The sequence below is a fragment of the Arabidopsis lyrata genome (genome assembly GCF_000004255.2).
Source record: "Arabidopsis lyrata subsp. lyrata unplaced genomic scaffold ARALYscaffold_3, whole genome shotgun sequence".
Taxonomy (NCBI): domain Eukaryota; kingdom Viridiplantae; phylum Streptophyta; class Magnoliopsida; order Brassicales; family Brassicaceae; genus Arabidopsis; species Arabidopsis lyrata.
Window position 1 is genome coordinate 4378050 of NW_003302553.1, and position 27948 is coordinate 4405997.

At 34.1% G+C, this 27948-nt stretch overlaps 7 protein-coding genes and 1 pseudogene across 10 annotated transcripts; 2 read left to right on the forward strand and 6 right to left on the reverse strand.

The window, feature by feature from the left end:
- Positions 1 to 949: 949 nt before the first annotated feature.
- LOC9318770 (RING-H2 finger protein ATL72) lies at positions 950 to 1979 on the reverse strand. Its single transcript, XM_021030421.1, has one exon. It carries the CDS (start codon positions 1667 to 1669, stop codon positions 1121 to 1123), a length of 549 nt encoding a protein of 182 aa, XP_020886080.1. The 5' UTR covers positions 1670 to 1979; the 3' UTR covers positions 950 to 1120.
- Positions 1980 to 4153: 2174 nt separating this feature from the next.
- Positions 4154 to 5981, reverse strand: LOC9320887 (reticulon-like protein B16). The gene is made up of 5 exons (XM_021031695.1): positions 5575 to 5981; positions 5046 to 5226; positions 4817 to 4958; positions 4644 to 4713; positions 4154 to 4445 (listed from the first exon to the last, which is right to left on the reverse strand). Exons 1-5 carry the CDS (start codon positions 5693 to 5695, stop codon positions 4279 to 4281), a joined length of 681 nt encoding a protein of 226 aa, XP_020887354.1. The 5' UTR covers positions 5696 to 5981; the 3' UTR covers positions 4154 to 4278.
- A 207-nt stretch (positions 5982 to 6188) lies between these two features.
- LOC9320888 (superoxide dismutase [Mn] 1, mitochondrial) lies at positions 6189 to 8162 on the forward strand. The gene is made up of 6 exons (XM_021031693.1): positions 6189 to 6552; positions 7085 to 7131; positions 7212 to 7337; positions 7457 to 7513; positions 7645 to 7722; positions 7806 to 8162. The coding sequence occupies exons 1-6, from the start codon at positions 6258 to 6260 to the stop codon at positions 7896 to 7898; spliced, it is 696 nt and encodes a 231-aa protein (XP_020887352.1). The 5' UTR covers positions 6189 to 6257; the 3' UTR covers positions 7899 to 8162.
- A 361-nt stretch (positions 8163 to 8523) lies between these two features.
- On the reverse strand, positions 8524 to 9138 carry LOC9318771 (annotated as a pseudogene). Its single transcript, XR_002333282.1, has one exon. The product of XR_002333282.1 is annotated as an uncharacterized LOC9318771 (transcript).
- A 1776-nt stretch (positions 9139 to 10914) lies between these two features.
- LOC9320889 (phosphoglucan phosphatase LSF2, chloroplastic) lies at positions 10915 to 12489 on the reverse strand. The gene is made up of 4 exons (XM_002884777.2): positions 12194 to 12489; positions 11636 to 11841; positions 11374 to 11544; positions 10915 to 11293 (listed from the first exon to the last, which is right to left on the reverse strand). The coding sequence occupies exons 1-4, from the start codon at positions 12459 to 12461 to the stop codon at positions 11090 to 11092; spliced, it is 849 nt and encodes a 282-aa protein (XP_002884823.1). The 5' UTR covers positions 12462 to 12489; the 3' UTR covers positions 10915 to 11089.
- A 135-nt stretch (positions 12490 to 12624) lies between these two features.
- On the forward strand, positions 12625 to 13788 carry LOC9320890 (60S ribosomal protein L37a-1). Its single transcript, XM_002882659.2, has 4 exons — positions 12625 to 12722; positions 12989 to 13028; positions 13225 to 13313; positions 13442 to 13788. The coding sequence occupies exons 1-4, from the start codon at positions 12720 to 12722 to the stop codon at positions 13586 to 13588; spliced, it is 279 nt and encodes a 92-aa protein (XP_002882705.1). The 5' UTR covers positions 12625 to 12719; the 3' UTR covers positions 13589 to 13788.
- Positions 13789 to 13832: 44 nt separating this feature from the next.
- Positions 13833 to 16148, reverse strand: LOC9318772 (adenine/guanine permease AZG1). Its single transcript, XM_021031709.1, has one exon. It carries the CDS (start codon positions 15740 to 15742, stop codon positions 14000 to 14002), a length of 1743 nt encoding a protein of 580 aa, XP_020887368.1. The 5' UTR covers positions 15743 to 16148; the 3' UTR covers positions 13833 to 13999.
- Positions 16149 to 24555: 8407 nt separating this feature from the next.
- Positions 24556 to 27913, reverse strand: LOC9320891. Of its 3 annotated transcripts, none has more exons than XM_021032696.1 (12): positions 27617 to 27913; positions 27398 to 27520; positions 27255 to 27323; positions 27070 to 27174; positions 26632 to 26686; positions 25921 to 25994; positions 25665 to 25748; positions 25439 to 25579; positions 25288 to 25353; positions 25101 to 25210; positions 24818 to 25016; positions 24556 to 24677 (listed from the first exon to the last, which is right to left on the reverse strand). In XM_021032696.1, the coding sequence occupies exons 1-11, from the start codon at positions 27716 to 27718 to the stop codon at positions 24848 to 24850; spliced, it is 1098 nt and encodes a 365-aa protein (XP_020888355.1). In that variant the 5' UTR covers positions 27719 to 27913; the 3' UTR covers positions 24556 to 24677; positions 24818 to 24847. The 3 variants fall into 3 exon arrangements, with proteins under 3 accessions (XP_020888355.1, XP_020888354.1, XP_020888353.1); XM_021032695.1 differs by having other exon boundaries at positions 24556 to 24690; XM_021032694.1 differs by having other exon boundaries at positions 24606 to 25016.
- Positions 27914 to 27948: the final 35 nt, after the last annotated feature.

The window sequence follows — 27948 nt, forward strand, 5'->3', positions numbered from 1 at the left end:
ATTAAATCCCTAAAGTCAATCTTAGATCCCCAAATCGAGCAAAATCCATAACCCTAAATAGAGTATGATTTGAAACTCGGGATTGTATTGAACAGTTACGACAAAACAACGTCGTTTTATGTTTAGAAGGAATACTTGTTAGTGTTTTGATCAACAAACGAACTATGTTTTAACAGAGTATGAAGAACAAAACCAAAATGAAAAATAGAGTATGAAGAAACTTGATCTTTGATAAGATAAAATGTATTACACACAATGATGTTATTGAGTTTGACTCGATCTACTTATACAACACGAAACAACGTGTACGTACATGTGTTAATCGAAAAGACACAACTTTACGAACAGACACAACTATACGTACGTACATTCGTGACTTTTACGTAAATAACTAACTTATATGAATACGACTTTATGTTATATGACTTAGATGATATTTGATTATAGTTCAACAAGACTGTCATTTTTAATTAGCGGGTCTGTTAACAGAAAATTAATCCCGTTAAAATTGTCTGTTAACTCACTTAACGTCATGTCTAATATGGCCAAATCAATGAAAGTTTAGTGTTTATTTGGAAAGTCAACATAAGTTTAATATTTATTTGGAAAGTCAACATAAGTTTGATATTTATTTTGTTTCGTCGTGAGTTGAGGATTTAAATCAACGTTTTGAATAAGTTGGAGATTTTAATGACATTTTTCCAATTAAACTATCTACATAATATAATTATGACATTTTTTTAACCAAAACCTTTTGGATCTTAGATCCATAATCTTCTCGGAACGAGACCAAATCCGGTTAATCAAATCCATTTTCCGTTGTCGATACTAAAACTCCAAATCTTGAAAGTTCTCCTACTTAGCTGATCAGTACACCAGTTAAAGTGTTGACACTTGACACCGTATCTTTCAATTATGTAATTATTTTCAAACTAATAAAACGTAAAAATTAGCAAAGACTGGCTTGATTTCAAGAAAACCCATCACACTAAATTCACCAGCACAAGAATATGTGTAAATAATCACATTAGTTTGCACACACAAAAAAACAATTATGAAACCAACCAACAAAAACCAAGCCCACTTGAGAGAGCATAGTTAAGAAATCACCATCATGTCCCTATACGATGGAAACTACCATGTCATCGTCCCGCCGGGAAACAGCCATCGGCGACGGCTGCTCATCAAGGAGTATTGATTGTCTACAAGTGGGGCAAGAGGAACGTGAGAGCAACCAAGTATCGATGCACCTCACGTGGAAGCCATGGTTACATTTAGGCAAAACCCTAACTTTTTCCCCGTCTTCGAAATCTCCGAGACAGATCAAACACTCCGTAGCTTTCATGTCAATGATTCCTGATCCGTACAATCCCACGGGAATTTGTTTCAACGCCTGTTTCTTGAGCCCTGTGGCAGACGCTAAACGTCTTGAATTTGCGTTTGCGTTTGAAGCGTTTGCGACTTGATCATCCGAAGTGAATCTCCGAGTTATGCGTAGTACACATCGCAAGGCAGAGTTGAGGCTTAGAGCACAGATTAAAGCGCAGAGTAAAGCAGCTAAAATGATGACCATGTTAGTGTCGAAGTAGGTATCGTTTATGCCTCCTTTGGGTTTGGGGTTTGCGTCGGCGGGTGCGTTTGCTTGTGGCTCAAGTAGCAACCGACCCATCTTTTGAGGTACGCTTGAGAAGCAGAGGAGAGAACAAAACTTGAATTACTTCACCTTCAAGATTCGTGTCGTTGTTGGTCAAATCGAATGACAAAAGAGATGGAGAAGAGAGAATCGATATCCCTCACCCTCATGTTCTTAAAAAACTCTCAATTAATTAATCTCTGCACTCTTCATTTCTGAGCTTTGATCTTTTTTTCTGATTTGTTTCTGTCTCGTGAGTCGTGACTTGTGTGTAAAGATGAGGGGAGGCAAAAATATTTATGTCAAGATTGTGATAAAAAAGAGTCATAAATGAATTTATGGGCGACTCTGTTATAGAGAGATGATGATGTGGTTGGACCAAGATTTTTTTTTTTTTTAAGTAGAAATTTTTTGGTTTGAAAAAATTACTATTATTTATATATATATATATATATATATATATATATATATATATATATGTAGCAAGTGAATGGTCACTTTTAATTTTGTTTGTATTGGTTGATGTCAATTTTTTTTTTTGCTCTACTATACCAATGTCAATTTCTAGCCCTATATATTGGTCGAGAATCAGTGATTTTCATATTAATAGAAGCAAAATAAACCTTTGATTTACAATTTCGTACAAAAAAACACAAATTAGAGCATGTAATGAGCCACTATATAATTTATACCGTAATTTGTATATCCTAAAAGTACTTATGATCTCTATATGTGGGACACTATTTTTGTTCAATTCTTTGTTGTATACTTGTATCGGTGTGTATTATTAATTTTGATAAATATAAAGGATAGAGCAAAGAAGAAGACAAATAAGAAAACGATTAGTTTAGTAGATATCAGAATTGACAACTAACAAACTCATTATTAGTGGTTTTAAGAACTTTGGAATCAAGCTAAAAGGAATTAATTCTCAGATAACAAAAAACTACAAATGAGATTTGATGTAGAAAAGAAATATTGGATTATATAAACTGTATGGTTGGGGTATCATATTCCCAACTAATCATGAAGAATATAATTAACATATCATATACATATATATTCCATGGTTTTGGTTTTCTTGTGGGTAGACACATCTTTAATAGCCAATTTGGTTTTGGTTACCAACTTGGTTTTGTGTAGTCGGTCAAGGCCAAGAGATTTTACATTTCTTTGTTCATTGCAAATATCATATGATAGTTTGTAAGAAAATTCGAAGATTATCTAGATTCCGATGATGAAATCTTATGTGTATATATGTAGTTGGTTTATGAATCGAATGGTCCATACAAAATTCATGTGGCACTTACGGGTCCACAAGTATAAGAAGTCCAATTCAAACACACTAATTAATGTAGTAATACAAACGAAATTAAATAGAATTACGAGTTCACGCAAAGGTCACAACACTTGTCTCTCTTAGCTTCAATAGTTCCATTAGTTGATAACAACACCTCAACGTGAGATCCATCAAACCCCATACACGAGTCTATTGTGTGTATTTACTATGTCTATTTATCAAATTCAAATACTTGGTTAGAAGTTGCTATGGGTCTCATATATTCAAAAAATTTAAGGAACTCGTATTTAATTCGTATATGCACAGATAACATCTATATTTATGTCTAATTCGAGTTGTTAGTTGGTAGCCATTTTAATTTATACTAGACATACAAATGAAATAAAAAGTCGATGAATTAAAAAGATGAATTCATGATAAGATTTATATATACAAGCAAATGAGTACTGTATAAAATTTGAAATATAACATATATACAACCAAGTTGATATATTTTACAGGCGAAATTTTTTATTGTAGAAATGGTTGGGAATCATGTCCACCTACAAAAGAGTGTGATATCAGTAATATTCTTTTAATTAATATAATATATAGTAGGTGGACATGCAGATTGAAGACTATATTATCATAGAATTTTTGTTTTTTTTTTTTTAATTTTTTAATATTATCATAGAATTCATTTTAGTTATATATTATACATATTGAAAATGATAGTAGTTGAAAGAAACATGAGAAATAAAAATGTGATTCGTAGGAATGCGTAATAGAGTTTGAATTATCCTCTTGGAATTGACCATGTATAACAACAGAAATGACTACACCTACTCATTCATATAGTAGTCATTACTTGTAGACTTGCAGCATTGTTTTTTTTTCCTTACTTCAGACTTGTAGCATTGTTTTTTTCTGACGTCAGACTAGTAGCATTATTAACTAATCCATATTTTTCTACAGCATTATTAAGTCATTAGCTAGTCCAATTGTGTAAGTGGGATTCTTCTATTGATAATTTCGTATTAAGCAATAACTTATGTGACGTGGACACGTGACCTAACGATACTTGGTATATGGGCTTTTAACGTTGGGCTGGTCAAATCCATCTGAAATGTGAGAATCTTGTTCTGCACAGCGACGTCGTTTAGCGAACATAAGCCAATTTCAAGCTTCTCTATTGAGTTTTTTTGACAGTGGTGTTAAGCTTTAGACAAAGGCAGAGTTAATTTAGTTAAACAAATAAACCATCTTATATTCATGATATGACGTTTAGTTATACTACAAATGGTGAATAACAAGAAAAACTAAACACAAACAAGTAATAGCATCCTCAGAATCACCAAAGTTAAGCTCATGAATCTTTATCGTTGGTTAAGCTCCATGAGAGTCTGCTTATAACATTTTCGTCCACTATTTTGTAGTGGTGAGACAACCGCCTGTGTATCGTCCCGCAACACTTGTCTACTTTGCTTTGATATTTACTGTACAAAGCGGGTATTGTTACAGATAGGATTGTCCCTGTTCACACCATACAAAGAATAAACTACATATAAGACTTTGGTTTCACTGAGTTAAAAACAGCAATGTCGCGGGAACTAAAACGATATCAACAAGCAAGATAACGGATTAGAAGGTTATGAATAGGGGAAGAAACTAAATGATTAAAAACCATAAAAGCTTTTTCTCTCATTTGCATTTTAGGATCAAGTCACTAACCAATATAAACAAGAGTGCAGAGAGATATATAGCTACCAATGGCAGAAAGAAGCCACAGACAAATCACCACCTGCTAAAGAAAAACCGTCAGACCAATAGTTCAGATGCTTAACGGTTCCCATGTCATTTCACTCAATTTCATTGTGAGTTTATGAAAGGGTTCGCTTCGTAACCTTGAAGAAGAGTCGAAAATCATTGCCAACTGTGACATCATGAGCCATTACAAGCAAGTGATTGAGTTTTATACGGAACGAAGCTGCTGCACTATTCACCATTTCCTCTGATAGAACAAGCTCTGGCAACGAATGCAACTGTCTGCTTATTAAGAGATAACAGGTAGACATCATCAGTCACATAACAGCAAAGAATTATGAAAAAAGACTAGTGAAAAGTAGAGCGCACCTTTTCCTAAAAGCAGAAACCCGGGCATGGACGAACGATATTATGATCCCGATGAGTAAGACATCTGAAGAAACAGATAAGAAAGGCAACCCGGAAAACTCGAATATAAGCCAGGCTACAGTTGATATAATGATAACACCCAAAGAAAGATGTCGTCTCCTCCATAAGAGCAAGTCAGCAGCTGCATTAAAGAACAAAGCCATACAAAATCATAACCCTCGCAAATGTCCTAAGAACTTCACAAACAGTAGCATTTTGCTGGACATATGAACTCATCTATTTCTCATTCAAGATCAAACCTAAACCTAACTTTCACCTGCCAAGGTTTTCATCTTCTACTATAACCAAAATGCTAAATGTACTTGCACACATGACGATTTCACAACCCACCAAAATCAGAAACCCTAACTATTCCAACTATCATCCCCAGTTGGCATTTTACGTTCTGTAAAACCGAGAAATTTCATCGGAAACTACCCAAATGATGATAAATAAAAAAAAAACACAAATTCGGAAAAAAAGAACTCGCCTTTGCCACCGCCCATGAACTGATGAACCGTAACTTGCCGACCCAACAATCGATAATCCGATGACGATCCTCCTTCATTTCTTCCATCGCAATCACCATCGATGTCACTTAAACTGTCCATCGGAGAATTCCAAAAACCCGAATTGACACAAATTCTCCGACTTCCAGGGTCCAATTCCGATCTCAACAACTCCTGATCGAAAAATTCTCACCTTAAATCTGCGATCTCAGATTTTCCGAGAAGAATGATGGTTTCTGAGCCAGCAAAAGCAACTAGATTAATCGGAGAATGACAGCGATTGGGTGGATTATCAAGGAGGAACCAAATAAAATTGGCTTTTACATGCATCGATTTTCAACATTTGGAATTTCTCCGATTCTAGTCAACTTTCTTCATTTCTTTATATTTTCCTCGAATCAAAATTATACAGTAAATAACAGCCGTCACAAAAACAAAAACCAAAAAAAACAAAAATCTTAAGGCCTTGGGCTTACTAGTCCAATATTTTGGCCCATTATAAGGACGCAGAACCACGATCACATGTCTACGTGTCAAACTGTTACTTAATTTATACGTGACAGGCAGTGAATTTATCGTTCCCTTCCACAAACACATTTTCATTTTTGAGGAAGGAGAAAGAATCTTCTTCACTGTGTGGTCTATCAATCAATCCAAAGCAACAATGGCGATTCGTTGTGTAGCGAGTAGAAAAACCCTAGCCGGCTTGAAGGAGACATCATCGAGGCTCTTAGGATTCAGAGGGGTTCAGACTTTTACGCTTCCTGATCTTCCTTACGATTATGGCGCATTGGAACCGGCGATTAGTGGAGAGATCATGCAGATTCATCACCAGAAGCATCACCAGGCTTATGTTACTAATTACAATAATGCTCTTGAGCAGCTGGATCAGGCTGTGAATAAAGGAGATGCTTCCACTGTTGTTAAGTTGCAGAGCGCTATCAAATTCAACGGCGGAGGTGTGTGTCTGACTTTTATTTTTATTTTCCGATCTGATCGATTGGTTTTTGTTTAGATGAAATTTTGTTTGATCATATTTCTATGAGTTTGATCGATTGGTTTGTGTTAGTGTTAAAAATAATAAAATGAAGATTTAACCCATATGTCTAATATTGTTAGTGTTAAAAATAATAAAATGAAGATTTAACCCATATTAAAACGGCGGATTAATAATATTTTAAATTTTCCAATCTCGAATTTAAGAGTTTGATCGATTGGTTTGTGTTTAGATGAAATTTTGTTTGATCATATTTCTTTATATGAGTTTGATCGATTGGTTTGTGTTGATTTAGTTAGAGAAATTTGCTTTGAACATAGAAGTTGATGATTAATTTTGATGACTATAGTTTGAAATTAGTATTGTTGCTTCTTGAGCTCCGAACCAGTTGGTTGATAGAAGGGAAATTTCGCAGAGAAACTATTGGAAATGAATTGAGTTTTTTTTTTTGTGGTAGAGAATGAAAATTGATGGAGTGTATTTTTATTGTGCAGGTCATGTCAACCATTCGATTTTCTGGAAGAACCTTGCTCCTGTCAATGTGAGCTTGTGTTTTGGGTTTCTGTGTATTTCTTTGATTTCGTTGTTCTGAAATTAATGGTTTGTTTTAATATAAAACAGGAAGGTGGTGGAGAGCCACCAAAAGGATCTCTTGGCAGCGCCATTGATACTCACTTTGGCTCTCCTGAAGGTCTGGTGAAAAAGATGAGTGCTGAAGGTGCTGCTGTGCAAGGCTCCGGATGGGTGGTCTGTACTCTAATACTCTAATGTCACCTTTTAATTTCATCTGCACACATTGTTCACTTTGGTGCTTTACTTATAATGACCATGGTCACTGATTTACTTGTTTCTGTTGATTGATTCAGTGGCTCGGACTAGACAAAGAACTGAAGAAGCTTGTGGTTGACACAACTGCCAATCAGGTAACTTATCCATGATCAGGAATGCGATATTGAATGTGTTCAAAAGATTTTAGCGTGGCCGCGTTCTTGATATTCATAAACATATGTGAGATAAATGGATTTTAAAGAAAAAGATTTTGTTTGGGGTGCAGGATCCATTGGTGACAAAAGGAGGAAGCTTGGTACCTCTGGTGGGTATAGATGTTTGGGAGCACGCCTACTACTTGCAGGTAACAACACTTTTGATACATTAAGACTCATGAGTTAACTTATAAGATTAAGCTCTTTAATCACTCTTTATTTCTCTCATCAGTACAAAAATGTGAGGCCGGAGTATCTGAAGAATGTATGGAAAGTGATCAACTGGAAATATGCAAGCGAGGTTTATGAGAAGGAATGCAACTGAATCGTTACACGATGACATAAGGAGAGGAACCAGTTCCAGCTCGGCTTTGTTTTTAAGGTTGTCTGAAACAAACATACAATGTCTCTTCTTTGGTTTTTGAGTTTTACTCAACTGAGTTGTGTGGTACGTTGTTTTACAATAAAAGATTTCCAAGAATAACTGTTATGTTTGTTAGAAAGCTATTGTTTCTTCTATTAAGAAAACAAAACGGAGTCCCAAGTCCTTACAATCTTATTGGTTTAATTACATCATTTCAATAAACAATCACTAATTTCTTCGTTTTAATTATTCGACCCATATATGACAGGGATATTATAACGACGAAATTTGAGAAATAATGCCATACACTAGTGTAATAAAAATGCACTATCTTGTGTCTGCGACAGACTCTGCGTTGTGGAAAATGGATCATGGTCAAGAGGTCTCATAAAACACGCGTCAATTCAATTTACATATTTTGGACTAACTTTTGATCCCTTACGCCTTGGCCCCTATAATTTTAGCTCTTTCTTGGAAGTTACCCCAAAACAAAAACAATGTCAATTTCAATGGTAGCCTTGACAACTTTTATGCGTTTTAACTTAAAGACTTTCGTAGTCATAAAACTGATAAATAATCATAGGAATTAGTAAAACTGATTAACATTTATCAAACAAATATTGATAATCTGATTTTTGATCATTTCGATTAAAAATGACCAAATAAAATCCTAATTTTTCGTAAACTACTAGAGTAATTTTCTGTAATACATGTAACATTTACAACAATCTCTATATGAAAATGAAAAATCAAAGAATCTCTAAAGGACAAAAAAAAGTAAGAATTAGGACAGAAAACTCGACAAAGAACAGTTCTAAGTCTTGACGTCGTTAGTTTTCTTGCTGGGCCCAGACCCCGGACGATTCCCTTTCGGAAGAGCATTCAACACCAAGGAGCCGAACTTTCCGGCGACAACTTCAGGAACAAAAGAAGAGTATTCCGTCTTCGTCTCCTGCTCCTCCGCAACCCACCGCCGTCGACTTAGAAACAGGAGGTATCTCTCCGGAGAATACGACGTCATCAATGACCGGAAGAAACTCTCCGGGTAAGATCCTGGCCGTCGATAGAGAGACGGAAATGAAAAGAAGAATGATCAAAAGTAAAGATCTGTAAATCGCCATTCGTAAAAGTCTTTTTGTTGCGGACTTTTTCTTGTTTTTGGAATTAGTGAAGAAGTGGGTGAAGATAAAAGAGAGAGTGTATAGAAATATATATACGGAGTTTGTGAAGGTGAGAAGAAAGGTCAACGGGAGTTGGAAAACTTACGCGGCAAGTGTCGGACTTGAAAAAATAGAGAGTTGAATAAATCGGTCCTTTCCATTGAGTCCAACTAAAATATCATTTTATTTGTAACGAGTTACAATTTTAGTTTTGTTTTTAAAATTTCTAAACGTGTGTGGTAAGCTAAAAAAAAACATTAAAAAAATACAAGATTCGGTTAGTGTATAATACTGTAATGCATATTTTCTATTCGTTTGTTATTCTACCATTAATTTTCTGTTTTACGACTCTGCTAATTCAATGTTTACTTACTAAAAAACACAAAATAATACAAATGCTTACTATATTGACGGTTTTTTTTAAATGATTTTTCCAACTTTTATATATTTAATTTTTTACAAATTATATTTTACAATATGTTTTCTTATTAGTTGTATTCATTTTATTTAATGGTGTTTTATGTAAAAATGATAAACTAAAAAAAAATTATGTTTTATATTTATGTGTAAAAACCTTAAATATCACTTAAGATGATACATTAGGAGTATATGCTTACCATATTAAATATTTTTTTGATATATAAAATTATGAATTTATTTTTAAGTTAACTTTCTGCTCCTTTTTTCCTTTTTTATGTGCAAGTTAACTTTCTGCTTTTCACAATCAACAAAGATGCTATATTACAAATAGGGTTTAATGTTTTATTTATATTAAAATAAAATATTACAAAACAAAGAGTGAAAGAGACCATTGAGAAACAGAAAACGTTTATAGATGAGTCGGAAATATGATACCCATTTATTATTGTGCTTATTTTGTTTTGTCAAACTTATTGTGCTGAAATTGATAGATTATTTTATAGAGTATGATAATGTATTACATAAGGACATTTTGAATAACATTCACGAGTTTCATCATCAACTATACTATTAACAAGAACATTAAACAGGTATGCAACTATTGCATCTATTTTGAAAAGTTTGTGTATTTTGTTGTGTGGATCAACAAACTATATATACAAACATTTTCATGAAACTAAAAACATTAGTAATAAGGGAAAAAGCTGAACAAAACATTTTCTTCAATACCAATTTGTTCAAATAAATGAATGTACTACATATCAAATAAAAAAAAAAAAAAAGAAGATCACCAAAAGCCGAAGCCCACCGTCACTTTTTAAGTCATTAATGGAGTTTCCAACTGCTACCAACAAAAGACGAAGCCCACCGTCACTTTTGACCGTGTCCTTCTTCTTGTTCCCCAAGTCTCTCCCAACACGCTCACACTCTCACCGTCTCACGCACCAAATACAGACATACACATGCTTTTACACTTATATTAACGTGTGTGTGAATATATAACTTTTGTCTCTTTAATTAGATGAGCCAAATTTTCAACATTCGTTTGTAGATAACACGAATGTCATTTATTAGATGTTGCGGTGCAACTTTATGGTTGCTCATGAGAGTTGAAAACATGACTTTTATGCATAGAAAGCGGGACATATTTTCTTCTTGTTTAAGCCTAAAGGTAAAGAAAAAGCAGAGTTTATATAGTCTTGATAGATTCTCTAAATTTTTATGGGGTCGTTCGAAAACACATTGACCATAGGCCAAGAATATTGGAACATTTACATGAGCTAAGTGCTTTTCTTATGAAAAATCTCCCTAGATCCGATCACCAATTCTGATGAAAACCAAAGCCAAGTGTTGTGTTGACTCGTGCCATCACTTTACCGAATAACAAAACAGTGAAATACTTCATCTAAGTGCATGTATATAGACTTGTAGACATTGACAAGAAGAACCACAGGGTTCATTACAACAAGGTGGATTAATACGCAGAAGAGGTTTTGTAGTCATCAGTAGCTTTAGAATATACAGAAGTCTAGATTTTATTCGAAATTATACATATATATGCTATACTGATTTTCAGGTTCCACGGAGGGCCCGAACACGTTCTTGAATCAACTTCCTTTCCCAATCGGCAATGTCCTCGAATGCGTTCTCAGGGAGACTCTCAAAGGGCTCTTTCCAGGGATCGTTCTTAGCCAGATCATATGTTGCGCCGCGGATGGCTCCTTTGTTAGGCCCACATGGACGCTTTGATACCAAATTGTCATAAGCCGTGTTAAGCTGTTCGAAGCACAGAATCAGAACGCAAAAAAAGTTTGAAACTTTCTTGTAGTGAAGTTGAGTGAGACTTTTTAACTTACGTTCATGTCGCAGAACCAATACATATAAGCAATCGAAACCCCTGGAGCTCTTCCCAGTCCGGCTGAACAATGCACGTAGACTCTTCCTTTACCTTCTGAAACCGCCCATTCCAAAGAAGAAACAGCTTTTGGAAGTTGGCTTCTCAACGAAAGTGGATCGAAATCTTTAGCCTAACAGATTTGTAAACAAGAAATCCACAATTGATTAAAATCTCAGCTCCACATGATTCCACAGATTGACAACACAAGAAATGTTCCTTACGGGCCTTCTCATGTGACGGATTCCAAGCTCCTTAGATCTTCGAACAATGGAATCCAAATCGATTCCCCAATAGTCAATGTCCTTGTCCTGCTGCAAGTTAAGTATGTAAGCAACATTCTGTTCCTGCTTCAAGTGATCTATGTCCTCAGGTTTCTGTGGCTGCGACCCAACGATAAGTTCATCTCTTATCAATGTATAGTTCATACCTGAAAACAGGACAAAGACTCATCATATACAACCTTAGATCCACAAGAAACACTAAATCCTTGCAACACAGTCATCAATTTTCATAAATCTATCTCTGTCCATGATTGTTCATCCAATGTGTTACCCAAAATTCACTGTCATAGATGCTTTTAGCTTCAAACAAAAAAACTAAAATCTTGTATCAATTTTCATAAATCTATCTCCAAGTTCAAGAAACCATAGCTTCCAGAGTTCTTGGAACTCAAACAACTAGACTCAGCTTCCATGAGAACACTCTCTCAGTTCTAATCTAATCAGAGAACAATATTCTAAAAGGAATTTCATGCACAATTTTTGAAAAAATGTAAATACCCAGATCATGATGATATTCATAAGGGCTCCTCATCAATCTCTTCATAGCTGTATTGTAATCCTCCATTTTGTTCTTGGAGCTAAGAGAAACCCCATTTGTTCTTGGATTTTCTCCAGAGATTTTGCAGGAAACTCCCGCCAGATTTCTGGGAAATCTCAGATCAATTGACGATTTCTTGTTGATAGAAGTGAAGCAAGAAGAAATCTCATTTCCTCGGGAATATATAGTCACCGAGAAAATACAGCTTTTGGTTCCAATCACACTCATCGTCCTCTTGCTCTCTCTATCTCTCGTTCTTGAAATCTGCAATTTGCAATAATTATGTCACACAAACGAAAACGACACTGTCTTATTGGGCTTTTATTAAATGGGCTTTAAAACAATAAATTATGGCCCATTAGTATAACCCTAATTCACTTAAATAAAAGTTAATCCCCTGTACTTATCGTAACGAGCAAAGCCTAGAGATCCTTCTTCTTCGCCGGAACTGGTACGTCGTCTGCTTTCCCCAATAAGCCGGCGAAAATGGTGAGTTAATATTCTTTTCATGTCTCTGAATTGAATCTCTCCAGTTTGAAAACATATTTTTCATTACTCTAGACCATTAGATAGAGAGATTTTTATGTGATTCTATCTATCTATTTGGATGTAGTGATTAATTGAACTTTCATTGCTAGATTTTGTAGAGATTGTTCTATCACCTGGGAATCTTGTTTCATTTCTATAGTCTGAGCTTGTTTTAGATTGTTTCGTTCTTTCAACTTATCTTCTTCTTCTTTTTTTTTGGATTTCAGACCAAGAGAACGAAGAAGGCTGGAATCGTCGGCAAATATGGTGAGTATTCAGAAACCAATCCTTGGTTATAGTTTAAAGTATGTAACTTTAGAATTCTCTTGATTCATAGGTTGAAACCTTGTTTCCTTGGTCAGAAGAATTCGTTTCAGATCATGAACAGAGAAGTGAAATATCTCTAACATATAGATTTACTGAATTCTCAATCTGAATCTTTTGATTTTGTGCCTTTGCAAAGGTACACGATATGGTGCCAGTCTTAGGAAGCAGATCAAGAAGATGGAAGTGAGTCAACACAGCAATTACTTCTGCGAGTTTTGCGGCAAGGTAACTCTCATTGCCATCTCTTAAGTAAATTATTGTCATTGAATTCAATACGGCTTTAAGTCTGCGAAGCTTCTTTGAGTTTTGCATTTTGTGAAAAGAAGTTTTGGTTATGTTGATTTCTGATGCAGTACGCCGTTAAGAGGAAAGCTGTTGGCATTTGGGGTTGCAAAGATTGCGGGAAAGTGAAAGCAGGCGGTGCATACACTATGAACACGGCTAGTGCTGTGACAGTTAGGAGTACCATTAGGCGTTTGAGAGAGCAAACCGAGAGCTAGATCGGAAAAAAATCATAACGGCCATCACTGAGAAGTCATTTTTGTTCGATCAAATACTGAGTTCCATAGGCTTTTTCTTTTGTTACTTTCTTGATTCATATTAACTAAGAGAAGAAGAGAAGTGTCCTATTTGACTCCTTTTTGTTTCTATATTGAACCTTTCAATTCCTATTCAATATGAAGTCAAATTCAAAAACTAAGCTCAAGTGCACCTTTACCATTGTCAATGTACTCGAGATACAGGTTTCTACAGTTTTCTTTATTTTCTCCCCAACATTTTTACACTTTTCCTTTTCAAAAAATCTACAGGAGCAACAAATCAATAATGCAATCACTTGTCCTTTCTTCCTAGGAAAGAAATCAAAAAAATCAATAGTAACAAAAATGTAAAATCAAATCAAAGAAAAATATCTAAACGTTAGTATCAATCTCACTAGCTTTGACAACTCCATTATTATCCTCTTCCTCTTCTTCTTCTTCAACTTTCTTTTTCAAAAACCCTAATTTCACCAATCCTTCTTCTCCCCAATCCCATAGATGCAACACCACGTAGCTCCCAATCCCTCCGATCAATCCATACGCGACGGAGTACGTCAACGGCATTAGAATCATTGTCACGAATGCCGGAATCGCCTCTCTCATATCTTCCCAATTGATCTCCGTCACTGATTTCATCATCATCACTCCAACTAATATCAACGGCGGACCAACCGCCCAAGCCGGAATCGAAGCTAGCAACGGCGTGAAAAACATCGCTAAGAAGAAATAAACCGCCACCGTAATCGCAGTCAATCCCGTTCTTCCTCCTTCACGTATCCCCGTTGACGATTCGATGAAAACCGTCACTGGAGATGTACCAAGCAACGATCCGATCACAATCGCAGACGCGTCGGACATAAACGCGAAATACTGTCCGGCGAAATCTCCTTTCTCGTCGACGAATCCGGCGAATCTAGCCATGGAATAAAGCGTTCCCGTCGTATCCAAAATATCAACGTAGAGGAATGTCACCAGAGCTTCCCAGAAATGTCCTTTGTTTATCCCGGAGAAGCTTAAAGCTCCGGCGGTGTGTTTGATGACGTGTACATCAACGATCTTTTTGAAATAATCATGAGCTGCGTCACCGGCCGATGTGTTTGGAAACGCCGTTACCTCTGTGTTACGGAACCACGAAACGGCCGTTACGAAGACGATCCCGTAGATCATCGCTCCTTTCACGTTCTTCACCAAACAATAAGCTATGATCACGAATCCGACGATACCAAGCCAAAACGTTGGACTCTCCATTCGTCCGTGAAGACACATAATATCGCCGGAAACTGATCCTCCGACGAGTAAACTAACGGTTCCGTTAGCTGACGTTATAACGGGAGCTAATGATATTCGTGATGAGGTTGGACAAGCGGCGAGAGTGACGAGTGTTGAAGGACTATAACCGACTAAACCGATTCCTTGATTGTTCTGTAAACCGATGAAAGCGAGGAAAAGTCCGATTCCGGCGGAGGAACTGATTCTGACCGGTTTAGGAACGAGTTTCGCGAGCTTTGCTCTGAAACCTATGGCGGAGATGAAGAGAAAGATCAATCCTTCGATGAAAACGGCGGCGAGTGCGGTCCGGTATGAGATTGAACCGGATCCGTGAAATCCGACGACGGTGTAAGCGAAATAAGCGTTAGTTCCCATTCCCGGAGCTAAAGCTAGAGGAAGATTCGCCATCAATCCCATGATTACACAACCGATTAGTGACGCAGCTACGGTGGCGACGATTAGATCCTTTCGAATTCCTTCAACACATGTGGCGTAACCGGGATTAACCGGGTTGAATTTACAGGAAACGTCGGGTTGGATCAATCGGAGACCCGGTCCGGTACACTGAGAAGGTTGAATCGTTGGGTTTGAGCAGAGAGGGATACAATCGGAAACAGAGCAAGTTCCACCGGAATCAGAGAGGATTGAAGCGTTGACGGCGAGGATATAAGCCATGGTTAAGAAAGTAGCCGTACCAGCACGGAGCTCCGTCGTGAAAGTAGAATTACGTTCGGCGAGTTTGAACCGTTTGCCAACCCGGCTCGAACCGACGTAGGTGTTGAGCCGGTTTAGTAGCTTGGGCTTGGGTCTAGTAGTAGTAGAAGGTAGTTGTTGTTGTTGCTCCATTAGAGAGATCACAGAAGTAAAAGAAAAATACAAAGTTTTTTTTTATTTTTTTGGTTACTGGTTTTGTAATCTAGTGAAGAGAACAGATTTGCTTATATATATATATAAGCAGCTATAGAGATGGTTAAGGGAGCTTTTGATATGATTAGAGAAAGAGGAAAAGATTCTGGTTAAGAGGAATGGGATCTTTAGAGACAAGTATCTCACATGTAACCATGTGTCCACGATTCTCAGTTTTATTTGTTTTTATTTTTGTTACAGGTTTGTAATATAATCTCTGGTCAGAATTATTATAATTATATCTCATGTATTCACACGTCTATTAAGGCAAGACTATTTTAGACGTTTTTTATTAAGATTTCATAGTTTTAAATCTTCGATTATTAAGTACTGTAGCTTTGTTGTATAATATTATGAAATTATTCAATGTAGATTTTTTGTATTTTGTTCGTATGTTAATTAACTATACATATCACATATGCATCATGATATTACTTGTTTATTATGAATTTATGATTATGGTGTGTATGAATATGTATGTGGCAACTACAAGCAATTGCGGCCAACAAGGTCACGTTACAAAGTTGGCTACAAAATACAAATGTGAACAACTCTTAACTAACATCTATTATATATTTGACCGATTGACTTTTGACCTATCAAAAACTGTTTTTTTTTTCTTTTTTGGTTAAATCTAATTTTCTAGATAGACGTCACATTATTCTGAGTTTTTTAGGATATAACTTCGCAAAACTAACTTTGTTTGATATTTTTGCAAGCTGATTTTCGTTTGCAAATTGAAAGTTTGTTTTCGGAGAAATTAGAGTGTTCAAAGGCATTACGGCTTACAACGATTTTTTTTGACGTAATGACATGATCATAAAATTGTATCATAGGAGATGATAATTTCCTTTTTTAAATGGATCATCGTTTGAGTCATTTTGAACTCAATTTGTTGGTGGGGAAGTCAAAGATATCGGTTTGACTACAATATCGAGTAAGTTGGTTTATTTAATCGTATCTTATTAGAAAATCTCATTAAACTACACTAAAACATTTGGTAAATCACAGGAAATACTAAACTAAAAGATTACCAACTCATTTTTGTAATAAAAACAATTACCGGATTTTTAAAACCAAAATCCGGCCACTAAGTCTAAAGTCGATAACATACTGTAGTAAATTCTTACTAGTAATCACTATTTTTAAATAATTTTATTGTATGCTTCGATATAATATTCCTTAACATAATCTAAGTAGACGTCACGTCACATTGATCAAAATATACAGAATTCATTCATTTTCTTCAACAGCACGTGGACATAAATAAATCTGAAGAAAATTACTCTTTCCAATTTCTTGATAACAAAATGTTTTAGTACTGCCAATAAATGATATTTTCGCCCGATCTATTATAGTCTTATCAACAAATGGTATTTGATACGTAAGGCAAAAATAACTATACATAAGAGAATCAATCATCTGTTTATGTGTAGTTATTTTGCTCCGATATGAAGTAGGTAGAGTTAGGGCCTGACTGGTTTAAAAGCAGCGGTTGCGGTTGCGGTTGCGGGAGTTTGCAGAAGTGGGCGGTTGCGGCTTTAAGCGTTATCAAGCGTTTTGAACGACTGGTTTAGCGTTTAAAAATAGGTGCGTTTGCGGGAGTTTTATGACTGGTAACCCAGCGGATGCGATAGCAGTTAAATAAAAAAATGACCAAAATAAATAAGAAATATTACAAAAAAAAAGAAATAAAAACACCAATATATTATTATGATAATATTAGAAAAATTGAACATGCTTAATAATTAAAACCATAAATAAAGTACTAAATAATTATTCAAAAATAAAGAAATTTTGTAATAAGATAGTACTTTATGCATCTGGTTTAACATCAAAAATTGCATCAAGTAATGGGACAACCTAAAAAAAAATGACCAAAATAAATAAGAAATATTACAAAAAAACACCAATATATTATTATGATAATATTAGAAAATTTGAACATGCTTAATAATTAAAACCATAAATAAAGTACTAAATAATTATTCAAAAATAAAAAAAATTGTAATAAGATAGTACTTTATGCATCTGGTTTAACATCAAAAATTGCATCAAGTAATGGGACAAACTGTAAATAACGTTGAATTCAATCAAAAAGCAAGTGAGTTTCTATTTGAAAAAACAAATCGAAACATATATTCAATCAAAAAGCAAAGCAATACGTAATGAAAATAAAAAAAACGATGTCATGAAAAATATTCAAAAAGTTACACATGAGGTGATGAATGAATAAAAGGATATATGATATTTACATTTGATTATTGATTTTCATCAGTTTGGGTGGAAGACATTGAGAGAACAGAGTTTCAGAATATTATTAGGGTTTCTGATGAGAACGTGATACAAAGATGAAAGATATATATATAGGATTAATATATATTATAATAATTATAAGTAAATGTTTGATTTTTTTTTTTAATCCAACCGCTACCGCCCGCAACCGCAAACGCTTGCGGGAAGAAGCTTTTGAAATTCAGCGATTTCGAGCGGTTCGAAGCGGGACAGAGCGGTTTCTATGATTGGTACCAACCGCTAATAACCGCAACCAACCGCTAATAACCGCAACCAACCGCTAACAACCGCTAGAAGGGTGCTAGCGGGAGAACCAATCAAGCCCTTAATCCTACAATTTTTGAAAAGTTCATGAATAATTGGTAAGCTGATATATACATTTTTAACGAGACAAAAAACCAATGTAGATTTGGACGTAAGATATCTTTAGGGGACCATCCATTTATATGTGTGTTGTTACTAGCGCCATGCTATTTATTGCTTGGGTCTCACTATCAACTTACAAGTTACAACGTAACACAGATTGATATCAATTTGTTTTATTAGACCGCAATAATTATTTCCTAGATCTACAATGTACTATAAATGATGAAGGATTAACCGAAGATGAAATAGTAGTAAGAGTATTAGACTTGTAGTCGTCGTTGTGTGACTTTATATTTGTATAAGATGTTCATAATTTCAACCGCACGATATATATCAACTAAAAAAAAAAAAACTAAGAAGATGGCGTGTGCATGAGAAGTGTGCAGAAATATTATGTCTCGCTACATCGTGAAGTAAAAGGAAATGAACACAAAGTGTGTCTCACTACATCGTGAAGTAAACGAAGAGAAAGATTCATCAATATGAGTGAATACATGACTGAGATATACATAGTATTAGTGAAGTAAAGTCTCATATCGAAAATAAGAGAAGTCATCAAATAATATATAAAAAGTTAGGACTAATCTATTTATTACCAATTAGTTTTGAATTAGAAACTCATGTCAAACCTAAATTTATCACATAGATGTCCTAAATCATGTGTTATCATGATCTTGTTTTAATCTCTTTCACAAGTTGGAATCTTATTGCAACTCATATAGAGACTTGTTATAGAACTAGGATATGACCCGCGGTACACCGCGGGTTAATTATTTGATTTTTTTATTTTTATAAATTGATGAATTTATTGTGTATAATATTTTTTGTTGTATACCGCGGGTCACATGCGTTGTATCTAAAATAAAAAATTGAAGTTGTATTTGTTTTGTTCAGTGTTTAAGATTGTATAATTGTATTTTGATTTGTTATTTATAGGATTTCACCTGTGGTATATTGTCTCGTATTAATATTGATCCAAACCCGTCCAACCATATAATCTAAAATAAAATTAAACATCATTTTGTTATTTTTTTAATAACACTTTTATTTAAATGTCATATAATTCGAGTTAATTTGAAAGTTGCTTTCAAATAGTTTCCATGTATATTTTTAAATTAGTGTGTGTTTTTAGACCAACCCGTAAAAACAATTTATAATTGTATCTTAAAATACTAATTAGGATTTCACCCGTGATATACTGTCCCATTTTAAATAATTGTAAAAATTAAAGAAAGATCCGAATAACTCAATTTCGGGTCTGAATAAAATAACGACATGATTAAATGCTCAATTTGTTCTTAAAAATGTTAATATAGATTACACACATATTTTTATTCATCGATTGAGTAATATATGTCCGTTTTAAAAAATTTGAATTGTAACATATGCAGAAAAAAAAAAAACTAAAATTTACTAACTATTTATATATTTTATAATAATTTAAAATAATATAAATATAAGATCAAATAAAAGTGAAATAAGAATCATATATTTATGTTTAAATTAGGTAGAGAGGTTTTAGGAAATTAGTGCAAATTTGTTATATTAGCATTAAATCATCATATTTGATTTATTTATCTATAAAAATCGTGGAGAATATACCATAAATAAAGCGTTTAAATATAGTAATTAGTTGAGAAAGTATATATATATTTTAGATTTTATTAATTATTTTCGTTTTTTAATTTTGCCAAAATTTAAGGAAAGATCCGATTGAAGATTTCCGGGTCAAAATTAAACAAATTTGACCCGATTTGAGTACCCCAAAAACTGCTGCAAAAATGTATAGTAGATATTTTTGAATAGTCGTTCTACCATCCATTCCAAATATTTTAAAATATTTATGTTAATATTTTTAGTTAAAATACAAATTAATAAAAAAAACAAAAAAAAAAAAAACAAGAATTAAAATAGTACTGTTTGGTTTGTAAATTAATAGTGTCAATTAATTATTGGAAAATAGATTGGTGGTGGCCGACTTCACGTGAGGAGATGCCCTCATTGGACAGTCATTTTGCTTTTGAGTAATAAATTTGCAATTAATAAATGCATTTCACCCACTTGACAATAATTTCGTTTATGTTTTTTTAGTAAAAGTTCAAACATATTTATGTTTCTCGATCATAGTCCAACGGCTCCACCTTGTATGATTTTATCTCGTCCACATAACTAAAGGTTGGTGTTTCTAGATAATCGATCTTGTACTAGTTGGAGTATTAAATCTCCAATACCTTTCTAACGAGTTATGGCTCTTTAAATAGCATGCACCAATATTTTTTATTTTTAATGAACTAAAGCTATTTCTGTAAAAATTATCAAAAAGACAGAATATCGTAATCCGGAACCAAAAGACCATCAAGCTCGCGCATATAGCGAGCAGGACGTTTGATCATTCCTTGTGGATTAGAATCATTCTTTATAGACATTGATGTACTAAGACACTAAAGATATATATATATATAGATATATATATATATATATATATATATATAAGAGATATATGTGTAAGTGATAGTCAGTGTTAATATTATTCTAAAAGTCGATTCCTCATAGTCGAATTTATAGCCATGTATATCATTTACCTATCAATGCTGTCAAAAAAAAAAAAAAAACCATCAATATCTTTCTACCATTTTGTCTCTAATTGGTTATTTGGTGTAATGTTTTAGCGGTTAATTGGCAACTAATGCCGTTAAAACACTAATTGATGATTCCTATATTTATAAAAAGTTATTTTAAATGCTTACATATTAAAATTCCAAAGCAAAACATTAATAACCGACCATCACGACTTAACATAGAGTTTAGGTCGGTAAAAGGAACACAATTCGACATGTTTCCACTTTGTTGTATCCAACTTACACATATAAATTTATTTTCGTTCGGTTCATTTTCTATTGGACAAGTCACAAATAGATCTTAAATTAGTGGGTCCTCCGCAAAAAAATCATGAAGCATAATATTTTCTTTGAAGCATTATCGTTTTTTAGAAACATTATACATTCAAAAATATATAAACGAAATATGAAATATAAAGTATCATGGGAAAGTATCGTTCGACCACTCTTTTTGCGCTGTCAGTATTTTGCTCGTCTCCACATGATTTCGACAACCAACAAGGCACTATCATATGAATCTTCACTTCCTAATGTTCATCTATAGTGTTATATTTCTCTTCAAAATTTCCCTCTCTTTTCTTTGGGTTCTTTATTATAGACAAGTCAAAACACAAAGATTTATTTCCTTGGTATCAATGGTATGGCATATCTTAGAATTACTGTTGATAATTGATTATATTTAACTTTCTACATACACAACTATATTATCAAAAATCAAGGTATTACATGATATAAGAATCTATACTAATAGGACAAAATGGAAGCTGGTAAGTAATAGAGAGGAACAAAAGAAAGGGAGCATATATAATGGAATTGGGCTCAAATCAATCACTTTAGGGGACTTTTCAACAAATTAAGTCTTCCTACAACATTTTATTTGTTTGGTCGTATCCTCTTATCGAAAAAAACTTTTAAACGAGAAAGTAATTAATTCAATTACTTGTTTATTCTCTACTAACTAGATCAATTAGCTTAGTGGATTAAACATATATATATATATGTATACTCATTCAATTTAACACACATAAAAAAACTCACAAGTTAAGCAGCTAATGTTTCATGCAATTATATGTACAACAATGCACAAGCACAATTTGTAGGAAACAACACATATTATCCTATGATTAGATTCAGTGGATTTGGGGAGTTAAATCATGCGTGTGTGTGAATATAATTTTGAAACGTAAGATAAGATGCAGTGGATTTATGGAAATTAAGAAAGTTTAATCAGTGGAGGGTTTTGAACTTTCTAATGATGGAGTTGGCCAAACCAAAGTGATTAGTGGCGAAGTGTTGGCCTCTACTTTTTTCCCCTCTTGTGTTTCAACTTTCTTCTTTTCTAAAACCCACTAAAAATTCATTAAATACATTAAATTTTCATTTGTCACTTGTTAATCATTAGTATTTTAGTGAATATTTTAAACAAGCAATGATACATACAACTATTTTAGAAGACTTTTAGCCACACCATATTATTAGATTCGAATTTGGTTCGTTGTACTCGGTAGCTTACGGCTAAAACAAAATTATGTTTTAAAAGATTGGATGAATCGACTGTAAGAAGTTTGATAAAAAAAAAAAAAAAAAAAAAATCGACTGTAAGAAAATACTACTTTTCAGGATTTCGAAAATAATCTGTTGTAGACTTTTTGATCCATTTTTTCTAAAGTGTGTAGGCAATTACACAAGCAAACATCTTGTCCTCTTGTGTGTTAGTTGGATTATTTGACTTAACCAAAGATCTCTCTTTCTTTGAAAAGTATATGTGAAGATTATGTATTTTCTATATGAAACCTATATATAGGGTTTAAACAAACACAATGGATCAAACTCTTATCAAAAACATATATAGGTTTTCTTTACTTTTTAAGGGTTCATCACAGTAATTCGTTAGGATGTTATTCATCTTCATATTATTTCATCCAAATACACAACTCTAAAATTTATACGAATTTCGGTGTATAACTAAGTATTTATCTACTTCTGTATTATGCTAGTTTATATATTAGTATAAAGTATGACAAATAAAGGGGAAAAAGCTAACTAATTGTTAAAATAAAAAATGTGCAGCATTTTAAATTATTTATTTATACCAATGTTTTGGTTATTTTCCTCATTATCCTCTGTGTCAAAATCAACATTTTGCTGGCTGGGGAGAAGTGGACCCCTTTTTGTTATGTTTTTTTTTTTTTTGTGCAAATTCGTTTAGAAGTCGCATTACAATCACACACCCATTTAATTCATATGAAAGATAAATAAAAGCGCTCTGATCCAATTGGATGAGTACAAATATCAAATTCTTATGTCCTAACTTTCTTATTTGCATCTCCTTTTCACTTCCTTTATTCTGTGATCGTATATTATCACTACGTACTAACGTGTCATTAACCTGTTATAATTTTAATTAGTTTCGTTAATTGTTCTAGGAAACCACTATTCAATATTGAAATGTTCATATTGTCGGATGAGGACTTGGATACTAATATCCACAAATAAATTTTTTTATCATATGGAATATTTGTTTTTAATCAGTGGATCACTTTAGGGTGAGGAACGAAGTTACTTGTCAAAAAGTTGTCATGACACAAGGCTTTTACAATTTGTACAAAACTATGGATGCCTGATTCGAATTAGTGTAACAAAAGCTAAACTTATATTCCAACCAAAATCAAAACCAATTTCATTGGACTAGTTATGTTCGAACCTTTATTCAATGCATAAAAAACAAAAATTACAAGAAAGCCTAATAGCTGGCTAATGACATTGGGAAATCTAATCATTACAAGTTTAAGTTATGCACAATGGAACAAAGAATAAGTCTCTCAAAGAACATTCTGATTATGATTAGGACAAACATAAAAAGAGACCCCACTTTTCTTTATCTTTTCAAAAATCCCCACCCAATAACATGTCGAAATGAAGTTGAATACATTCATTAGATTAATAACTAAAATTACAGGAGAGATACTTTATAAAAGTTTTGTGATTTATGCGATTCTGTAGAGTACTATCAATAGGGCACATGTCAATCAAATTCGCAAATTGAATCAAAGGTCCTTTTGTATTTTACTTGTAAGTTGTAACAATCAAATTGCTCCACTTATCCATTTCCCAAAAGGATAACCTCTTTCTTTTATTCTCTTTTAAATTCGACCTACAAATATATATGTATGCAATTTCTACATTATTGTAGATTTAGCCAAAGATTTTTTTTTTTTTTTAAAAAAGATATGGTAGTGTTTATTGTACATAAATAATAGTAACTTAAATTTTAACTGGCCATTTTTTTTTTCATTTTGATGCCTATTCCAAATCTAGTTTCTACTAATGATAAATGACATGATTACAATATGGGGTTTTAACTTTTAAGGCATTATCACTGAAACACTAATGGGAAATTTTCAGTTTCACCACATCGCCTGAACAGTCACTGTTTCAGTTTTGTCTTTTGGGTTCTACTTTAAAGGTATCTGATTCGTTTGAACAGCCCACCATTGATGCCATTGTCCGAAGCTCCAAGAATGTTTCCTTGGGTCCACAATCCAATCGCTTTCTCAGCAAAATCCACACAGTCAAAAATTTACAAATGCAACGACCTAGATCATTGCTCTTGCACAAACACCCAGGAAAATGAAGATAATAAGCTCCATATTTCACTCGATAGATCCGGTTTGCATCTAGTATCAAACATATGTATAACCATAAAGACAAGAGCTTAAGAGATTATGAACCTAACCTAACTACTATATGCTGCGATCCAATGTGCTTAGAATATGGTATCAATGGTTAGCTTTCTTTTCGGCGGCGATTTTTCTATGATCTGTTTCTCGTGATCCATAAATGTACAGCCTTTGTTCGCAAATAATCTTCTGAGGTTTATCACAGATAGCTCGTAAAAGTTTCCAACTGCAAGATCAGCCTGAACCAGATCATACCTGCAGATTTGTTTTTGATAAAGTTAGATGCCAGATATGCTTCTGGTTCCCCAAAAAGAGTAAAAGAGTAAATTTTCTACTTACGCCCGATGAGCACCGATTAATCCAACTGCCATCATTGTACAGTTGTGAGCCGCAGTTATACCCCTAGGATCATCCTCAAACACAACACATTTCGACGGTTTTCTATCCAACTGCGCAAAAGTTGTAAAACTTGTCAGCAACGTTTCTCAGAAATTGACTAGGATTCGCATTTGAATAAAAACGGTACCTTCACAGCCGCAGAAAGAAATCTGTGAGCTATCGATTCCATACCATCTTCCTCGGAAACCACTGCCTGAAACAGAGAATGAATACAATCATCAGCAAGTATAACTATTTATCTGCAAAAAGTAAGATGACTATATAAAGCTACTACTCGCCTGGAAATACTTTTGAAGTCCCATCCGGTCAAGAGCATTGATCATGTTTTTTCGATCAAGATTTGAGACCACAGCACAGGGAATGCGAGCAGTTGTAACAGCGTCGAGCCAATCTCTAAGTCCTTCTTTTGGTTTTGTTAGCTGAAATACCGATAGAGACACAATTTAGGGAACCAAAAACAAAGCGGATTTGATTAATACAAAGATTGATACAGAAAGACCATACTTTGAGAAGACTATCGTAATATATTTCCGATAGCCTGAGTTTCAATCTGTCGATTTTGCTTTGCGTTTTCTCCCAATACAATACCTGAAATATTTTGAAAACCAGCAATTGAATCCATTTCCTTATGTTATGAATCGGGTATACACATAGAGCTCGTTATGGCCAACTCCTAAATCTAAAAAGAATACAATGAGAGTAGGGTTGGACTCCACATTTCATATCAAAGAAAAATGGCAACTGAGAATGAATATCAAACCTTACTAAGAACATGGTCAGCGCCGGCATAAAGCATCAGTCTTTGGATGTCAACCTCCTCCGTAATTTCTTTTCCTGCCAAACAATTTAATATAAGAGAGATGGGTAGTTTAATATAAGTAAGACAACATCAATTCCTTTGAAGTATAATACTACATACCAGCAAAAGAGCTAACACACGAGATTATCTCAATAGCTCAATTGAAAAGTTCACATAAACAAAAAAAGTCAACTCTATACTGCAATGAACATTCAGAGCAAGCTGTATACCGATCAAATTTTTGCACTTGGGTTTACATGTACATCTTAAATTAAAACAAAATTCCATTTTTTCCCATGAAATATATTTTGGGAACTGTAAATGCAAAAGAAGTTTCTCCTTCTTTTGGGTTTACAGTTTACAAAGGATTTTTTCTTAAAACATTAGAGTTTGTGGGTTTAACTTAAGAAAAACACACTAGCATGACATCTAAACGTAAAAGAAAACGCAAAACAAACGATTGAGGCCTCAAAGAAGGTAATCTAACGTTTGAGTTCATTGATATCGCTGCACACTCTCCCAACATTCCTTACAAGGGTGCATGGGCAGCACTAAACATATATGATCAGGTAGTGCAAGATATCTCTGTCCACAAATATGTAAGCAAAAAGAAACTAGACTCTATTTGGGTAAAAACTTTAAGAGCAGGAGGGCCGCACAATAAAAGCTTACCTTCTTCTGCAGCGAGCTGCTTCCAAGCTTCCAACTTAAGACTTCGAGTATCAGCCTACAACGTTTGAACCACAAATGGAAAACTGAGAAAATCCGACTCTTGAATCCAAAATTGGTAAGCACGATTCTAAAGAAGCAATTTTATTCTACAACTTTTGCCAAATCCGCCCAGCCCTCGTGCCATACAAGAAGAAAAAGAAATTGTACCTAAAATAGACCCAAAACTAGTATGCATGGACCACGAAATTCTATCCTACAACTTAAGAGATTTACCAAATAACAGGACAGCCATCATCTAAACAAACAATAAAACTGATATTTATAAGACAAATCCTCATGCCCCACTAGAAGAAGAAGCTATTATATGTAATCTATATAAGCAACAAGAAACTTCATCAAACTTAACTTGCAAACATAAAGATGGTGTCAAAGAATTACCACGACATTGTCCCAAGAGAAAATAAGTCCATAGGCTTCATCTGGTTTCATTGCGTAACGTATTCTTTGAAGAAAACCATCTTGTAGTTTCTCATTCCAGAAATCCTACTTACAAGCAAAAAAAACATGTTACCTTACCAAAAGAATAACCAAATAAAAGATTCATAAGCATCAGTAGCTCTTACCACATCCACTTTAAGAGGACCATCCTGTCTAAAAGTCTCAAAGCCTTCTCCATACTCAGCTCCAATCGCCTAAAATTCAACAATTCATCAATAAAGTCATCAAATTTCCACTTCTAAACCACCAGAAACACAGGAAAATTTACCTCTTGCATAAAGAGTTTGTTTGGTTTTAGAGGAAACCCATTAACGTCGCCGTTTTGATAATCAGACCCAGAAGAACTTCTCACTACCAACCGCTGCTTCACCAACTTCGTGTCTTTCGGTATCTGGAAATTAAAAAAAAAGTCCAGAACTTTAAAATTGTCCCCCCATTGATTTCGAATCAAAGCTAAAGAAGGAGATTAAACGATACTTATACGAACCTGAAAGCTGAGATTTTTGGAGAAATTAGAGTGAGGAAAGCGAAAAGATGGTTCGGAAGAGATGAGCAGAGACGAAGGACGAGTACTGCATGAGCAGTCCATGATAAATTTGATTAGGGTTTCTTCGGAATCAGAAACTGAGAAGATGATTGAACCGAAGCATTCGTTTTTGTTTATTGAATGATTTTAGGGTTCGCAGTAGGAACTATCTAAAAGCCTTTGTTCTGGTTCATACGTTTGCAGCCAGAGAACGTTGAGAGAGAGAAGGTGAAAGAGAGCAAACTGAAATTGTTATCCAGTGGATCACGCCATTGATGCCGTTTATATTCTTA

Coding starts and splice junctions, on each gene's coding strand:
- LOC9318770 (XM_021030421.1), bottom strand. CDS start 1,669: ATGGGTCGGTTGCTACTTGAGCCACAAGCAAACGCACCCGCCGACGCA.
- LOC9320887 (XM_021031695.1), bottom strand. CDS start 5,695: ATGGACAGTTTAAGTGACATCGATGGTGATTGCGATGGAAGAAATGAA. Junction 4,959..5,045: donor GTTTCTGCTTTTAGGAAAAG/GTGCGCTCTACT, acceptor CTTAATAAGCAG/ACAGTTGCATTCGTTGCCAG. Junction 4,714..4,816: donor ATTTTCGACTCTTCTTCAAG/GTTACGAAGCGA, acceptor TTTCTTTAGCAG/GTGGTGATTTGTCTGTGGCT.
- LOC9320888 (XM_021031693.1), top strand. CDS start 6,258: ATGGCGATTCGTTGTGTAGCGAGTAGAAAAACCCTAGCCGGCTTGAAG. Junction 6,553..7,084: donor TATCAAATTCAACGGCGGAG/GTGTGTGTCTGA, acceptor TTTATTGTGCAG/GTCATGTCAACCATTCGATT. Junction 7,723..7,805: donor AGCACGCCTACTACTTGCAG/GTAACAACACTT, acceptor TTCTCTCATCAG/TACAAAAATGTGAGGCCGGA.
- LOC9320889 (XM_002884777.2), bottom strand. CDS start 12,461: ATGAGTGTGATTGGAACCAAAAGCTGTATTTTCTCGGTGACTATATAT. Junction 11,842..12,193: donor TGAATATCATCATGATCTGG/GTATTTACATTT, acceptor TCCTGTTTTCAG/GTATGAACTATACATTGATA. Junction 11,545..11,635: donor TCCGTCACATGAGAAGGCCC/GTAAGGAACATT, acceptor CAAATCTGTTAG/GCTAAAGATTTCGATCCACT.
- LOC9320890 (XM_002882659.2), top strand. Junction 13,029..13,224: donor TGGAATCGTCGGCAAATATG/GTGAGTATTCAG, acceptor GCCTTTGCAAAG/GTACACGATATGGTGCCAGT. Junction 13,314..13,441: donor TCTGCGAGTTTTGCGGCAAG/GTAACTCTCATT, acceptor TTTCTGATGCAG/TACGCCGTTAAGAGGAAAGC.
- LOC9318772 (XM_021031709.1), bottom strand. CDS start 15,742: ATGGAGCAACAACAACAACTACCTTCTACTACTACTAGACCCAAGCCC.
- LOC9320891 (XM_021032696.1), bottom strand. CDS start 27,718: ATGGACTGCTCATGCAGTACTCGTCCTTCGTCTCTGCTCATCTCTTCC. Junction 27,324..27,397: donor ACAAACTCTTTATGCAAGAG/GTAAATTTTCCT, acceptor GTTGAATTTTAG/GCGATTGGAGCTGAGTATGG. Junction 25,580..25,664: donor ATTACGATAGTCTTCTCAAA/GTATGGTCTTTC, acceptor TCGGTATTTCAG/CTAACAAAACCAAAAGAAGG.